The sequence below is a fragment of the Rhinolophus sinicus genome, chromosome 4 (genome assembly GCF_057876585.1).
Source record: "Rhinolophus sinicus isolate RSI-liver-muscle chromosome 4, RSI-T2T, whole genome shotgun sequence".
Lineage (NCBI taxonomy): Eukaryota > Metazoa > Chordata > Mammalia > Chiroptera > Rhinolophidae > Rhinolophus > Rhinolophus sinicus.
Window position 1 is genome coordinate 117,830,095 of NC_142504.1, and position 16,489 is coordinate 117,846,583.

The 16,489-nt window shown below is 42.4% G+C and overlaps 1 protein-coding gene across 11 annotated transcripts in view; it reads left to right on the forward strand.

Moving 5' to 3' along the window:
- Nucleotides 1-3,542: 3,542 nt before the first annotated feature.
- ATP9B (ATPase phospholipid transporting 9B) overlaps nucleotides 3,543-16,489 on the forward strand; it is a 172,920-nt gene continuing 159,973 nt past the window's right edge. For 6 of the 11 annotated variants that reach the window (XM_074339811.2, XM_019715637.3, XM_074339806.2 and 3 more), the window contains exons 1-2: nucleotides 3,621-3,777; nucleotides 10,064-10,237. In XM_074339811.2, coding sequence (XP_074195912.2) covers nucleotides 3,671-3,777; nucleotides 10,064-10,237 — 281 coding nt within the window. In that variant the 5' untranslated portion in view covers nucleotides 3,621-3,670. Of the gene's footprint in view, nucleotides 3,778-4,080; nucleotides 4,104-4,298; nucleotides 4,346-9,721; nucleotides 9,745-10,063; nucleotides 10,238-16,489 lie in introns of those variants that run through there. The other 5 variants (XM_019715633.3, XM_074339808.2, XM_074339807.2 and 2 more) reach the window with 5 other exon arrangements.

Sequence of the window (16,489 nt, forward strand, 5' to 3'; positions counted from 1 at the left end):
TTCAGGGTTATATTTTCTTACTGGACAGAAATTATTTGTATCTCTACTGGAAAGATCTTCAAATTAACATGTAATTTCACCAAGTCAGGGACTTTTAATAAACAGAAAACAGTGAGTTCAGCAAAATCCATTCTTCTGGTCAGTGGCTGGCCTATGCCCTTATGTGATGTGGAACAATATGCCAAACTCCTGTTGGCCTTATTTCCAAGTTCTGGCTCTAAAACTCAACAGGCAACACTGGGTTAGAGGTTAAGAAGATGGACTTTCATCCATACTGCACATCTGCTCTGGCGAGTAATTTCCCTCCACAATCAGCTTACCTAGAGTTTCCCAAAATTCTTCAGCTGCCTTCACATCCGCACTCACAGTCTGACCACTCACTTCCACATTATGGAATGAATGAGGATTCTTGAATCGTTTACACCACCCAGAGCTAGAAGTCAATTCAAGACTGTATTCGGGTCCAGCCTTTCCTTCAACATCCCCAACTTTCTGCTTTGTCCGTGATTGTCATGGTGCTGAAAGGGAGTTGCTTCTGTGCCTGGTCTTCAATCCAGGTCACCAAAAGTTTCTCCATGTCTGATACAGGCCCTTCTCGAGTTTTCGTTAGTCTCGTTGCCTTCAACGAAGCAGATCCTTCTGCTTCTGTTCCTTTGTTCTTGTTCTTCACAATCATAGCTATGGTGTCACGGGACAGGCCTGACTGGGGCGCAATGGCCATCACCGGCGTTGCACCTTCATTGGTTGTGGTTTTCTCATTCCCATCCACACCTCTGTAGGTGTCCCTCTCTTAAACCCCCACCAATGCCTTGCGTGCATCTTCTAAGATCCCGACAGAAATTTGTACTAGCATCATGGCAAGTATTTCAAGTGCCCTAAGTTATAACCAGCAGTTTGGGAACGTATAGCCCAGGTATAACCTCCCACAGGCAGATACTATGTCTTTGTTATCCTATCCCCACAATATCTGTCCTTCGCCTGGGTGCAAAATTGGAATGAAGAATCTTTGCTAAACTGAATTAGCAATGCAGAAATGGAGCAATGAGAAATCAGAATTTGGAAAAGACATGAGTGGGTTTTTTGTTTGTTTGTTTGTTTGTTTGTTTGTTTGTTTTACCTAAAGTGGGTAGGCTGGCTGTGAAAGAGAAACAGCCAATGGAATTCGTAAAGTGGTAGAGCTGTATGATTTGTCTCAAAGTTATCTCAAAAGGGAAAAATGACAAGCATCTGGTGTAACAGTGTCAGCTGTTGAGTGACTTGGAGTTGTTATAATTTTAGTTGTTGAGTGGATGAGGAGCTGTGCTACAATGTCAGCTGTTGAGTGTGGTTATCTAGCTGGTGTTGCAGCGTCAGCTCATTGAGTGATTGAGGAGTTGTTACAGTGTCAGCTGTTGAGTGACTTTGAGGAGCTGTGTTACAGTGTCAGTTGTTGAATGGCTGAGTTGTTACAATTTCAGTTGCTGAGTGGGTGAGGAGCTGTGCGTTACAGTGTCAGCTGCTGCAGTGAGTCTGAGTAAGTGAAAGAAAGAGTAAAATTCATTTAGCAATTAGCAGATCATTGTGTCTTTTGAGAGCTGTGTGAATGGAGTGTGAATTCCAAGCCACATAAAAAGCATCTAAGGAGCAAACTGGCAACTAGAAAGCGGTAGCAACTACTTAAGAATATTACTTTTTTAATGAGTAAGTTTTTAAACTTAAAGAGTAATACATGAAGATATTTAAACAAGATGAGTTTAGAATCCAGAAGTTCAGGTTCAACACACATCCCTAATGGATATATAAATTATGAAAGGAGAAAACAAAAAAGACGTAGCAGGACTTGCAAATGGACCAGAGCCACAGAGAGGTGAGTGGGTCCTGTCTGTTGGCTTCCCGGTCTGGAAGTAGGTGATGGGAGTGGGAGATGGGCTTGCTGCAGGGGCTTGGGTTGGGCTGTCATACTTGTGATGGGATAAACCTACCAAGCACCGAGCATCACCCACCAACACCCTGTTGCTGACAGCTGCCTAGGGCTTCAGCTACTTCTGATAGTCCTTGGTTGGTTGGGGGCAAGCAAGCAGTAGGGGGACATACCAAAAGACAGTGATTGTTCCGTGTTAGGAGTGACAGGTGTTCTATGGCCAGCTGCTTCCTAGAATAAGTGGGGGCTGTTGGGGGCTCTTTTCGAGTGCGTGTCCTCAGGAGACTTGACAGCATGGCAAGCAGTGTCTCAAAACAGACCACACTTCTCAAGTTCCCATGAAACATTATGAAAATGACCAGCAGGGAGACTTCATGAACACTATTGGACCTTTAGCATATTGGATCTTGGAATATAAAACCTAGTATATAAATATACATGTAAATAGTTTGGAAATCTGGCCACATATTTGGCCAGGAAGAAAACCTCAAATTTAAAAAATGTTGAGTTCAAGCCCAATTCCTGAGCTATAAATTAATAACAATCTTAAACATACCATCTTGATAGCCAAGTTCAGAACTCTCTGAAGACTTGTTAGACCAGTCTTCGAAGGCAATTTATAGGAATGAAATCTTAGGAAATAATAAAACCTAGGGAAATTTTCTTAAGTATAGAAGTCTGAACATATTTGCATGTATCAGACCGAATGAGGAAGTAGGAATCAAAAATACCAGAAACTCAAAGTCGGGCCGCGCGAGGGCTACGTAAGAATGAGCCTTGGGGGTCGGGTCACCCCCTGAGGTCGGGTTAGGAAAAACGCGCGTGGCAGGGCAGGGAAGTGTGGAGGGGGAGGAGGGCTCGGCCCCTCGGGGGGAGCCCAGGAGACGTGGGGGGGTGGCCCGAGGGAGCAGGAGAGGGGAGCCATCCGTACACCCGTGCAGAACGCGACCCGCGCCCGTGTGCGGCGCTCGGCGGGCTCCGCGGCCCCCGCCACGACTGGGGGCGAGGCCACGCTGTCCGGGCGCGGACGGGCGGCTGTCCGGGCAGCGCAGGGGGCAGCGCCGGGCGCCGTGCAGGGGGCGGTCGGCTCCCCACCCGCCGCGGGGCCGGCTCCCTGACCGCGCCTCTGACAGCGGCCGCGGGCGCGGCGGAGCGGGGGTTGTGCCGCGGGAGACGGGGCTGCGGGCTCCCCGCGGTATAAAAGCACGAAGCCGGCGCCACGTGGCTCCGCCTCCCGCTCGGCCTCCACCACTCGTGGGGAGAGGGCCGAGGGCGAAACGGGAACCCGTCCCGAGAAGGCGCGCGCCGCCCAGGAGGCCACGCCGGCTCCCGGCACGTGGAGCAGCGCCGGCGGCTCCAGGAGCTCCACAGCGCATGCGCACCCGGCCCGACGCCCGGGCGGATCCCCCAGACCACAACGCCTCGGCTCACGGCCTTGCCGAGGTGACGTCATCATGCCAGGACGCATTGGGGGCGGGGCCTCGGGACGCCACCGCCAACCGCTCGCGCCCTCGCAGCGCGGTGACGTCACCGGACCCCCACGACGGCGAGGGCGGGGTCTGGGTAGCTTCCGCCTCCAGCTGACGCCTGCGCCGCGCGGAGTCGTCATCGAACCCCGACGCGTGGTGACGCAATCAGGCCCCGACTCAGCGGGTGGCGGGGAAGGGCGCGCGAGCGGCGCCTCAGCCGGGTTGGAGCCGAGGGGAGAGGGCGGGGAAAGAGGGTGAATTGAGGGGGATCAGGGAGGGGCGGCGAGGTGGTGGCCGGAACATGGCGGACCGGATCCCTCTGTACCCGGTGCGCAGCGCGGCCGCGGCCAACCGCAAACGCGCGGCCTACTACAGCGCGGCGGGGCCCGGGGCGGAGCGGCCCAGCAGGTAACCGCGGCCCGCCCCTGCTCCCGGCCGGGGCCCCTCCTTCCGCGCTCGGCCCCGGTGGGGTCTGCCCACGTGGGCCCCGCCCCCCGCGCCCGCCCCCGCCGCTCCGTGTGCTGGCGGCCGGCGCACCCGGGCTCGGAGGGCGTCCAGCCTGCGGGGGAAGCTTTGCGGTTCCGGTGTCAAGGGCCAGGCGGGGGCCGCCCTCAGCTCGGCCTCCCGTGTGCGCTGGGCGCCAGGCTCAGGTGGCGCGGTGACCACTTCTGGGCCGCAAGCGCCGGTCGCACGATGCGCCGGACAAGCCCGGGTGCACTGAGCGCCCGACGCTAGTCAGTGTCGGGAGCTTCCTGTTACGCTTGAATCGTGACGGTGACGATACAACTTGTGCTTAGGAGTAAAAATACGTGCCTCACGGAGAAGCACTTATTTTCACTACTGTGAAGACATTTCAGTTTGTTGACTAAGTACACTTCTTAAGCATGTATTTACAACGTGTGTTTTTACAACAGTTTTTTCTTTTAGGAATGGGAGGCGGAGATTCAGAAAAGTTAAATTGGCCAATGGGACCACGGTTAGTGGCAGCATTAAGTGCAGTCCTTGGATGTCACATGAAGTCGCGTACCTTAGTTGGTTTTAGCTCTTTTAACTTCTTTCTCACCCAAAGAGAAGAATACTACATTTTATAAATGGTGGAGTAATTAGAAACAAAGTTACAAAAAGGGAAAATACTGCCTTTTGTACTTAACAGAATTTTACTCCTGAGGAATTGTAGAAGCAATTAATTTTTAATACATAGAGTAAAACACTACAGATTTCAATAGCCAGGTGCTTCAGATTTGAGTTTCAGAATATTTTTTGGTTTGGGCTATTTGAGAAGCCTACAGTCAGGGGGTGCGTATTTCATTGTTCCAGAGCTGGATTGAATCTTGGTTACTTAACTAGCTGTTTGATCTTAGGTTACTTATTTAAACTATGAGCCCTGATTTCCTTGGCTGTAAATGGGGGATAATATTTTGTCTTACAGGATTGTTGAGGATTACAGGAGAACCTAGTAACATACCTGTGTTTAGTGTTTGACCATCAGTGGATTCTCCAGAAGTACCGTTTCTCCTTTCCTCGTTATTATAATACCTATGTGGGTAATTGTTTTAGGAATAATCTACGTGGTTGATTTTAGGAGATAATTATTTAGAAAAATGCTACCTATTTCGCTATAGGTGTCCGTCACAGTTTGAGTCTCAGTTTTTGCTTCATGTATTTTGAGGCTCTCGTTTAGTATGTGCACATTTAGGATCCTTATGTCCTGTTGGGTTTCTTTTATTGTTAGTAAAGTTCCTCTTTGTCTCTGGTAATTTTCTTTGCCTGAAGTCTACTTTATTAGATATTAATGTAGCCACTCCGGCTTTTTGTAGAGTATTATTTGCATAGTGTTAGCTTTGAATCTATGTTGTTGAATTTACAGTGAGTTTCCTATTAGATCGTGTTTTTCCATTATGCACTCTATCAATCTCTGTCTTTTGATTGCTGCATTTAAGCCATTTACAGTTAAGGTAATTATTGATTCTTTAGAGCTCAAGTGTGCCATTTTATTATATTTTCTGTGTTGTTTTTTTTTTTTTCCCCTGATTCTCATTCCTGTGTTTCTCTTCTTGGCTTCCTTTGGGTTACTTGAACTTTTGTGTAGTTTTTGTAGTGTTTGCTCTCGGTATTGCAATATGCCTCTGAGATCACCATGGTGTTTGGTACTGTTATTTTACCTTGTGGAGTGAAGTGTGGAAACCTTCCATTTTGGTCACTTTACCCACCTTCTTCCCCCCACACTTTAAAATCATGTCCTGAGTATCAGATGGTGTTATAACCTTTTGTTTAAATCATTGAGTGTAATTTATAAAACTCATGATAAGGATAGTCTATTGTATGTACCCATAGTTTTGCTCTTTCTGTTATTCTTCCTTCCTTCCTGATGTTCCAGGATTCTCTCTTTTTTTTTCTTTTTTTTTTCTGTTTGAAGAACTTCCTATAGCCAATCTTGAAATTTCTTTGTCTTTAAATGTCATTATTTCTCTTTTCATTCCAGAAGGATAGTTCTATTGGGCATAGTATTCCTGGTTGACAATTCTTTTCTTGGCTCTTAGAAACTCTTGTTTCACTTTCTTCCAGTGTTCATGGTTTCTGATTAGAAATCTGCTGTCATTGGAATTGGTGTTCAATAAGTAATGTGTCATCTTTTTCTCTGGCTGCTTTGTCTCTAGTTTTCAGAAGTTTAATTATGATGTATTTTGGTGTGGATTTCTTTAGGTTTATGTTGTTTGGCATTCACTAAGCTTGAACCTGATGGTTTTATTTCACCAAGTTTAAGGAGTTTTTAGCTGTTGTTTCTTCAAGAACTCTTTCCTTTCCACTCTTTCTCTTCTCCTTCCAGGACTCCAGTGCTACAAAAGTTGGATCTATTGTTAGTGTTACATACCATGTTTCCCTGAAAATAAGACCTACCATGAAAATAAGCCCCAGCTAAGATCATTAGCCAGATGGACGCACTTAGTACGTTATGATGATGTTCCAGAAGAAGATGACATGACTATATTTGAATAAATGTGGATTGTTGTACATGAAAAAATAAGATATCCCCTGAAAATATGCCCTAATATGTCTTTTGGAGCAAAAATTAATATAAGACCCTCTCTTATTTTGGGGGAAACATGGTAATTCCTTTATGCTCTTTTTTTTTTTCTGTCTTATTTCTCTGTGTTTAGATTGTATAAATTCTATTGATTTTTTTCCTCAAGTTCCTTAATTCTGTCCTCTTCCATCTGCACTCTGCTGTTGATTCCACCCATCGATATTTTATTTTTATGATTGTATTTTTTGTTGTATTTGTTATTGTATTTTTTATTTTTATGTAAGTTCTGTTTGTTTCAAGAGAATTTGTAATTTATCATTGAAGCATTTTTATGCTTTGTGCTTAAGATGCTGTAACTTCATTCCAGTATCTGAGTTAATCTTAGTTTTAATGTCAGTTAATTGTCTTTCCTGATTCACATTGTGAGTGTTCTGGTTGTTGGTATGACTGATGGTTTTCAGTTGTATGCTGAGCATCTTGTCTATTATGTAGGAGGATGTGAGTCCTATTTATATCTTTTCTAGCGGGAGTCCTTTGTCGTCGAAGAACATACTTGGTGTGATGTCATTTATTTTAAATTTGGTGCAGTTTGTTTTGTGACTGAGGATGTGGTCTATATTGGTAAGAATTCTACGGCCCTTGAAAAAAAGTCCTTGAAATGAAAGTATTCTTTTTCTATTATTGGGTGAAATGTTTATTAGATCCTTGTTAATTAATGGTGTTGGGTTCTTCTATCTTGCTGGTTTACTGTCTAGTTCTTCTATCAGTTGTTGAGAGTGGGTTGTTAAAGTCTCTAGTCATAGCTTTGTCTTCTTTTAGTTTATCAATTTTTGTTCCACGTGTTTTGCAGGTCTGTCATTTGGTGCATACATGTTTGGGATTGCTTTGTGTTCTTGATGGATTGACACTTTTATCATCATCTAATTTCCATGTCTGTCTCTTGTAATTTTTTGCTCTGAAGCTTTTTCTGACATGATAATCACTCCTGCCTTCTTTCAATTAATGTTCTGCCTGGCATATAAGTTTCCATCCTCTTCCTTTTTTTTTTTTTTTTTAATTGCGGAATATTGGGGGACAGTGTGTTTCTTCAGGGCCCATCAGCTCCAAGTTGTTGTCCTTCAGTCTAGTTGTGAAGGGCGCAGCTCAGCTCCAAGTCCAGTTGCCGTTTTCAATCTTTAGTTGCAGGAGGCACAGCCCACCATCCCATGCGGGAATTTAACTGGCAACCTTGTTGAGAGCTTACGTTCTTACCAACTGAGCCATCCGGCCGCCCTCCTCCATCCTCTTTTAAGCTTCTTGTATTTGAACTGAGTTTCTTGTCGTTAACATATGGTTAGTTTCTATTTTTTATCCACCCTAACCATCTTGGTAGAGGCAACACAGATCTTTTTTTAATGGTAGTTTCTTATTCTGAGTGTCCACACACAAGTTTCTTTGAATCATATACATTTTTACAACTATGATGAGGATCCAAAAATATTTAACTAGTTGTAAATAGGAAACTTCCTTTGCTTTGATGGTTTACAGTTGAAAGCTATTCTGAAGTGCGTAGTGACTCTTAATGCAGCATTTATCAGGGTGCCCAGCCCCAGGGTTCCATGGACTCAGAGACATATTCTTAAGGTTTACAGAATTTCCTTTAAAGGGATCTGTATGTAGTTCCCTCAAGTTTCCAAAATTGTTTAGGCCTGCCGGAATAGAGAACATTTTCCTGAGCTTCTTGCAGCTGACAGTGTGCTCAGATGGAGCTGGTGGTCAGGAACATCAGAGGATTGGGCCGCTGACCTGTGCTGATGGGTCTGTGTGCCTTTGAATCTCAGGATCGGCATGGACATATCGTTAGATATTGTACCGTTAACTCGAGAGCTTGTCTTAGTTTATGTACAGCGTCCGTGTAAGTTCTTATTTCAAGAAATTGCTTTGTAGGTTTCTTGCAGAACGCTTTAGAAGAGGAGTCGGTAGCTCCAAGGTTATTGTGTGTACAGTTCACATGGGAGCCCCCTTTCAGTGGGAGGGGCTGACTCACCCTCGTCCCTGTTGTTTTAGCTACTAAGGTCAAGGCATGCTTCTCAGGCAGTTCCTTTATTTGTTACCTGTTTCGCTCCTCTGCTGCCGTAGGAGGGAAAGTCCCACTGTCTCTGGTAGTTCATATGGTTTTGCTACTTACTAATGACTCAGTGACAAAACTGAACTTGGAAGCTGTATTTCATGAAGGAAATACCCACTTTTTTACAGCACTTTTTTCTTTTTATTATTAACATGCAGGCAAAGGGGGAAATGTTTATTTTTCTTAATGAAGACTGAAGCATTAGGCATATTTTAAATGTCTTTCTCCCTTCAATATCAGTTGAGTTCTCAGAAATGTTTCTCATCAAAATGGAAATATTAAGGCTGTTAGATACTTAAGATAAAAATTTGAGTTTAAGCTAGTTATTGTATTGATTTACTTTTACTTAGCTACATATAAATTAGGTACCTTCTCTTACTTGAGTGTTTTGTTGAAAATTCCTAATTTTTTTTAAACCTTTGGCAGCAGTTAAGATAGCTGTCTTCATTTCTTATGTGGCAGTACTCTTGGGTTTGGTATCATCCCTTCTTTCGTCTTTGTTCACATTGTTTTTACTCATTTTTAAAATATTTCGAGAATTATACTTAATTGCTGGAAACGTTGATTTTTCTCGAGTGACAAACCAATTAAGTGTATATGACACCAGGCAACAAAGACACTTAAGATTTTCTGCTTAGCCTGTCTCTGAAAAAAATCCATTATTCATCATGTTATTGTTTTTAAATACTGAGGAAAAATCTTCAATACAATAGGAAATTCACTTTGGAAATGGAATAAATTGCTTGCCAGTTCAAAGGCTCCATTTCTGAAGTCGAGGTTACTAAGCGTGATGGTGCTTATCTCCATTATCTTTCAGACTCATTGTGCTGCTTCTCTAGCATTAAAGCTGATGAGATTTTGACTTTGCGAAAATGTATGTCTCTGAAAGAACTTAATGGAAAGACTAAAAATCTCATTTTGTATACTATATTACTATATGTATGTGTGGTGTTTTGAATTTTAATTGCATTTTGTATAAATATTCATTTTCTAGTTGACTCTTTTTAAAGAAATGATGTAATGCAGAGAATAAGAAAAAAGGAATTTTTAAGAGGAAACATGAATTCTGTTTTAGGCCTGGTCACTGATCATATGTTTGTCCCCATCATCTGAAATGACTTGTCACCTGTTGTAGGGCAGTTCTGTGATGGTGTGGAAAGTAACTGGAGTACTTTGTAAAGGATCACACGGAGACATGCAAATGAGTACCATTTTCATTGTTGGAGTAAGGTGTTCAAAAGAGGTGAAAATAAGTCACTGCTACTTCTCCTGACATACTTATTTTCTCCAAAAGATCTTCTGCCTTATTACTTTTAGTGACAGTATGGTATTCAATCACGTATTGAACCAAGTCTAACCCTTTTCCCATGCTTTTTGAGTGCGCTTTTAAACAGCGCGACACTGTAATGGTCATCTTTGTATAATATAAAAATAATCCTGTATACATTTTTAATTTTCCTGAAATAGTCAGAAAATGTGGTTCAAGTTTACTTACATTACCAAACAAGTCTTTTGGTGTGGCTTCACAGATGATTCTCTGCTCTTTTCTCACCTTTAACCAGGTACCAGCTGGAAGATGAGTCTGCCCATATGGATGAAATGCCACTGATGATGTCTGAAGAAGGCTTTGAGAATGATGAAAGCGATTACCACTCGTTACCCCGGGCGAGGATCACGCAGAGAACACACGGGCTGGGGTGGTTTGTCTGCGGAGGGTGGAAGTTCCTCTGTACCAGGTCTGTCATCCACTGTGGCCCGACTCTTGCCACTGAGCTTCTGTAGTTACGTTACTTACAAGCTTAGCCGCTAACATTTATGTTTATGTCAAACTAAAGGAGATACTTTCAATGATACATGGAGACTATTAATAACACTAGGCAAAACCAAGCAGTGCTAATCTGAAAGGGGTGGAAAACAAAAGTAACTGTTTTGTGAGACATTTTAATGTTTAAAAGATGGAGAAAATTTGTGATTTTGTAATTAATGCATGGTAAAATTAATTCTGGCCCCCGTATCGACATTTACTATAAACTGTGTTCCTTTTTCTTCCATCTTCAGTTGTACTCTTAACACAAAAGATAGCTATGGACCTGTAACACGCAGTTGAATTACACTGTAGCTCTGTATATTACTTGACTTTCATATTTTGGTGTGGAATATTTGAAATAAGGTCACTGGTGGTTGAGATAGACTGATGTTGTATGTGATGTGTATTAAATCTGTTCACCTATGACTTGAGAGTTTGGCATGTGAAAGCACACAGTATGTCTAGGACACTTTGCCACTGCCTGCTGCCCCCTGCAGGGACATACAGGACAAATGGCAGCTGACCAGGGCCTTCAGGACATGAGCGGAGCGTGTCAGAGAAGTTACCGCTTTTGTAGTCTTTCTGCTGTCCAAGGTTTGTAGTCAGTGCCTTTGTTACGATCGTGAGCTTACATCCCTTTGTCCATACAAGGAACGTAAATAATTGTAGAAAAATATCTTGTTCACCGTCCTTCTTGTTATCCCACTATACATTGGCCAAAAGATGTTTTCATAACTGTTTGACCTCGTGGTTAGCTCATAAAGTGGTGTTCAGACTGTACCCCGGAGAATCCCAGGGATTCTGAGGGATCCCTCGGGGATAGGCAGTGTGGGACCCGGTTGTGAGGTGAGCAGGGTTTAGGCTTTTCACCCCTTTTCAGCTTCCAATCAGCGTGGTCTCTGTCTCGTCTTGTATATCGTAAGCTTTTCACATGAAGGAGGGATTTCATGGCTAAACAGCATATTAGAAATCACTGACTTGTGATACTAATTTAATAATAAGTGTCTGTGGCTTTTTAAAAGAGGTTTTCTAGGTAACTAGCCAGTGTTCTTTGATGTTCTTGGAGTGTTCTTTGTGAGTACATACTCAATTTTAGGGTTAATTTCTTCAGTAGACATAGGACCATGCAGATCTTTTTGTTCTGTTGTTCTGGTGCTGCTTAGTGCTTTTCAAGGGCTAATGTATGAGGCCCTGTAAGGATGTCACCTTTTATATTACATCGGTAATTTGTCTTTCTCCGTTTCTTCATTAATCTTGATAGGAAATTAAATTGTCAGTTTCACTCTTCAAACTTTTGGTGCCATCTTCACTTTTGAAATTTTAAACTCTTGTCTTGAAATAAATTCACTTTTATCTGAATTCCAACTCACAGAAAAGTTGCAAGAATAGTATAGAGAATTCATATATGCCTTTTACCCAGATTCACTAATTTTTAATGCTTTGCCACATTTTATCATTCTCTTTATATCTTATTAATGTTTTGAGTCTTTTCAGACTGGATTGCTTCCTTCATACCCCTTTGCATGTTAGTGCTTCAGTGTGTATTTCTCAGGCAAAGGCTGCTTTCCTGCATAACCATCATAGAGTCACCAGCATCAGGACACTTAACGCTGGTGCCATGCTTGCCGCCTGCTCCAGGCCCAGATTCCACTTCTGCCTGTTGTCCCAGTCATGTCCTCGTAGCCCCTTTGCTCTGGGGCTGCTTGTGCTTCAGAGTCGGGGGCCTTCTGGGGGCAGCCTGTTGCGTCTCCTTTTACCTGGACTCTTTCCCAGCGTTACTTTGTCTTTCATCCCATTGACGTTTTTGAGGGCAGTGGACAGGTATTTTATACGTGTTTCCAGTGTTAGTTTGTGTGATGTTTCCTTGGATTGGATTCGGTGACACCCTCTGGGAAATAGAGTGTGAGTGACATTGTCCTAGGGTGTTTGCTTCCTGCCTCACTGACTTCTGGCCTTCCTTTTAGTTCCTCTCGTACTTTCTTTGGGTTTAATTTCGTGGTTTTTTTCTAGCTTCCTGAGAGGAATTCTCAGGTCACCAGTATTATACTCCTTTCCTTTTTAAAAATACATGCATTTAAGTTGTTTTGGGTTTTTTTAAATCCGTGTGTAAACATGGATCTTTTATTGACTTTCTTTTTTTTTTTTTTCAGTCTTAGTTGTGGAGGGCACAGCTCAGCTCCAGGTCCAGTTGCCATTTTCTAGTTGCAGGGGGCACAGCCCACCATCCCTTGTGGGAGTCGAACCGGCAACCTTGTGGTTGAGAGGATGCGCTCCAACCAACTGAGCCATCCAGGAGCTCAGCAGCAGCTCAGCTCAAGGTGCCATGTTCAATTTTAGTTGCAGGGGGCGCTGCCCACCATCCCTTGCAGGAGTCGAGGAATTGAACTGGCAACCTTGTGGTTGAGAGCCCACTGCCCCATGTGGGAATCGAACCGGCAGTCTTCGGAGTTAGGAGCACGGAGCTCTAACCGCCTGAGCCACCGGGCCGGCCCCGCATTTAAGTTTTGATACATGATATTTTCATTATTACTCAGATAAGATTACTTTCTAATTTCCTTTGTCATTTCTACTTTGGTCCACATTCAGTTTAGAACTATGCTGCTTAATCTCCAAATAGTTGGGGATTTTCCTAGTTGTCTTTTTGTAATTGATTTTTATCTTATAATTGCACTGTGGCCAGAGAGCATACTTGTAACTCTTTAAATTTCAGTCTTTGTAATGTATTGAGACTTGCTTTATGATTCATCATATGGACAACATTAATAAGTTTACTCTGTGTGTTTGAAAATGATTTGTAGTTTTGGTTGTTGAGTGTGTTGCTCTGTATGTCAGTGAGTCATACTTGTTAATTGTCTGGTTGCAATCTTCGTGTCCATATTCAGAGTTTGCATCTTTATTTTGTTGGTTACTGAGAGACTTGATTAATCGCCAGACATCATTGTGGATGTGTCTGCTTCTTTAAATTATGTCAGTTTTTGCTTTATATATTTTTAGAGTCTGTTATTAGATGATAGAAATTTAGGATGATTAGCTTCCTATTGGGTTGGCCTTTTATTGTCATTTGATGTCTGTCTTTATCTCTAATAATATTTTTTCTGTGAAGGCTTATGATGTCTAAATTCACTAACATGATACCAGCTTTCTTTGATTAGTGCTTGCATGGTATGTCATTTTCATCCTTTTATTTTTAAGAACTGTTGTTTTGAAATAATTACAGAGTCACAAGGCATTGCAAAAATAGTTCAGATCCTTCACCCAGTTTCCCCCAGTGGTTACCTCTTAAATAACTGTAATATCCTATCAGACCAGGAGGCTGACGTTGGTTTGAAGTGTTTGTAATTTACCTTCATTTTATCACGTGTAGATTTGCAGAACCACCATTGTCATCAAGGTACAGGACTGTCCTGTCACCACAAGGATCTCCTTTGTGTTGCTTTTTGTCATCACGTTCTCTCCCCACCCAGTTGCTGACCCTGGCACCCACTAGTCAGGTCCTAGCTCTGTATTTTGATTTAGAGAGTGCTGTGTAACTGAAGCCATTTAATACGCGGTTTTTTGATACTGGCCTATTTCATTGAACAGTGTCCTTGAGATCCATTCAAGTTGTTGTATCAGCAGTTTATTCCTTTTTATTTCTGGCTGGTGTTCCATGGTGTGGAGGAAAGTTACTATTTGCCTGTTGCAGGACGTTTAGGTGATTCCCAGATTTGGATGTCACCAGTGCAGCTGCTGTGTACCGTGGGGTATGGGTCTTTTTGTGTGGACGTGCTTTCATTTCTCTGGGGTCGGTGGCCAGCACAGTTGCTGGTTGTATGATAAGTATATGTTTAGTTTTTAAAGAAACTGCTGAGCTAATCCCCAGAGTGGCTGTACCATTTTACATTCCCACCAGGAGTGTGTGAGAGCCAGCCGCTCCTCATTCTTGTCAGAATTTTCTACTGGACCTGTTGTTAGTAATACAGCATGTGCAGTCATGGCTCGCTGTGGTCTTAATTGGCATTTCCAAAAGACTCACGAGGTTAAACATCTTGTTTGCCACTCATGTGTCTTCTTCAGTAAATGTCTCTTCACGTCCATTCCAGTTTTTAATTGGATTGTTTGTTTTTCTCTGTTAAGTTTTGAAAACTCTTTATATGTTTTGCCTTTGAGCCTTCTGTCAGGCAGGTAGTTTGCAAGTATTTTCTTCCTTTCATCCTCTCAAAGGGTTTTTCGCAAATCTTAGGTCTTTAGTCTTGATGAAGTCCACTTAATTGTTTTTTGAGGATTATGCCTTTGGTATTTTACAGGACTTTGTTTTTACCAGATGGAACATAGGCATATTTTGGATTTCATTGGCAATGTATTCCTTTTCTTAAGGAAAATATTAAGAATACATTTGAAAATGTAGATGTTAGCAGCAAAAGCAGGCATTTTGGGGGGACGTTAAAATAGCTCAGTCAAATATACTAGACGTGTGTATAAAGTCTTGATAAATTCTGATCTGTGGAAAAGCCAGCTGAACTGCCGTGGCAGGCTTTGTCGGCCTGAATGGCCCTGAGGAATGTCCTCTGGCAAATGGAATGGGAAGTGACCTGAGATAGCGTCTCACTGTTCTTGTTCCGGAGGCATCTCCTACATGGAGAAGTGGTCATGAAATTAAAAGTTTCACCTGATAGAACAAATTGTAGTTAGCAATTTAGATTGGTCTTTTTTTCCTTAAAAATCTTCAGTTTTGAATGTTTGCTGCTTTTTAACATCCTAGATACCATGCATTATAAACTTTGGTGTCACTGCTATTATTAAATGATGGAGAAGATACATAAAATTATTCAGTTGAATCGTAAGAGGAAAATATTGGTGAATATTGCAATGACGGTAGATAGCATAATTAGTGAGTTGTAACTATTTCACTGTGTCTCTATTTGTGGATTCTGTAAGTAGAGTGAAGTAGTAAGGCTTACTTTAAAATTCTTCAGGGACTCAGTAGGCTTTCATTTCTTCTGGTTTAAGAACTGCTTTCTCATTATTTGGAAAAATTCCAACTCTGACACATGTAAACCTTTTTCTGTAATCTGTCTTATGAAACTCTGAATGTCCTTCTGGTGCATGTCGTTATGTGTCGTTCTCTGGTGAGGGTGGGGGTGTCTTTCACATGAGATGTGCATTTCACTCTTATCAAAAACCCCTCTGTGCCTAGGAAGGCGGAGCTCCACATGGCATTTGCATGTGAAGGGGGCATGTGCAATGAGTGCTGGGGTTAGTGCTGGTTCTAAGTGGCCTCTGCATGTTCACTTAATCTGCAGCCCATTTTTGGTGCAGAAGCATGGGAAATGCTGATTCTTTTTTTTTCTTTTTTTTTTAATTATAGTTTATTGAGGTGACAAGTGTTAGTAAAGTTACATACATAGGTTTCAGGCATACATTCTGTAATACATCATCTATATATCACATGGTCGTGATGCGAGAGCCATGAATTGTTGGTGAATAGTTCAGGTCATCTAACTTTTTCCCGCAGCCTTTTCAGCACTTCCAAATAGTAAACTTGGTTAACTGTCCAGTTGGTACAAATTCATAAGGAATAATCCCTCTGATATCAAAAAAGGTTAGCAACATCATTGCAACAAGTTTGTGAACTTACTTGTCACACCTTGTATGTTAAGAAAAGTTATCCCACTGGAAACTTTCTGCTCTACACCCAGAAATAATGGTTCGGAAGTCCAGGAAGGGGGAGCATTTGTGCTGTTGGGACCCTGACATGACTGGAGCAAGCATGGATTTCAGATTAAACTATGTATCGCACCGATGAAGACAGCGATCAGGAAATACAGCCAAGCTTTTATTATCATTAGACCATCTTATTGGACAGTAGTGTATTGGACAGTAGTAGTATTAATATACTGAATTGAGCCATACATTTTAATTTTATATTAATGCTACCAGAAAACTCATCTCTTAAGAGAGGAAAAAAGTGATTGCATTAGAGAAAGAGGCAATGAAATCACTGAAATCACTGTGTGTATGTTGAGAATTACCAGTAACAGAGCGACCCTTTTCTCAGTATATGAAGCATTGACTGCTTCAGAATGTTAATGGCTTTATTTTTGCCAAGAAGAGGCTCTAAACAGGGGAGATTAATTTCCCTGAGGTTCTAGCTGTCATTACACAGTTAAACAAGTCTTCTCAGTATCCTGTGTCAAATTTG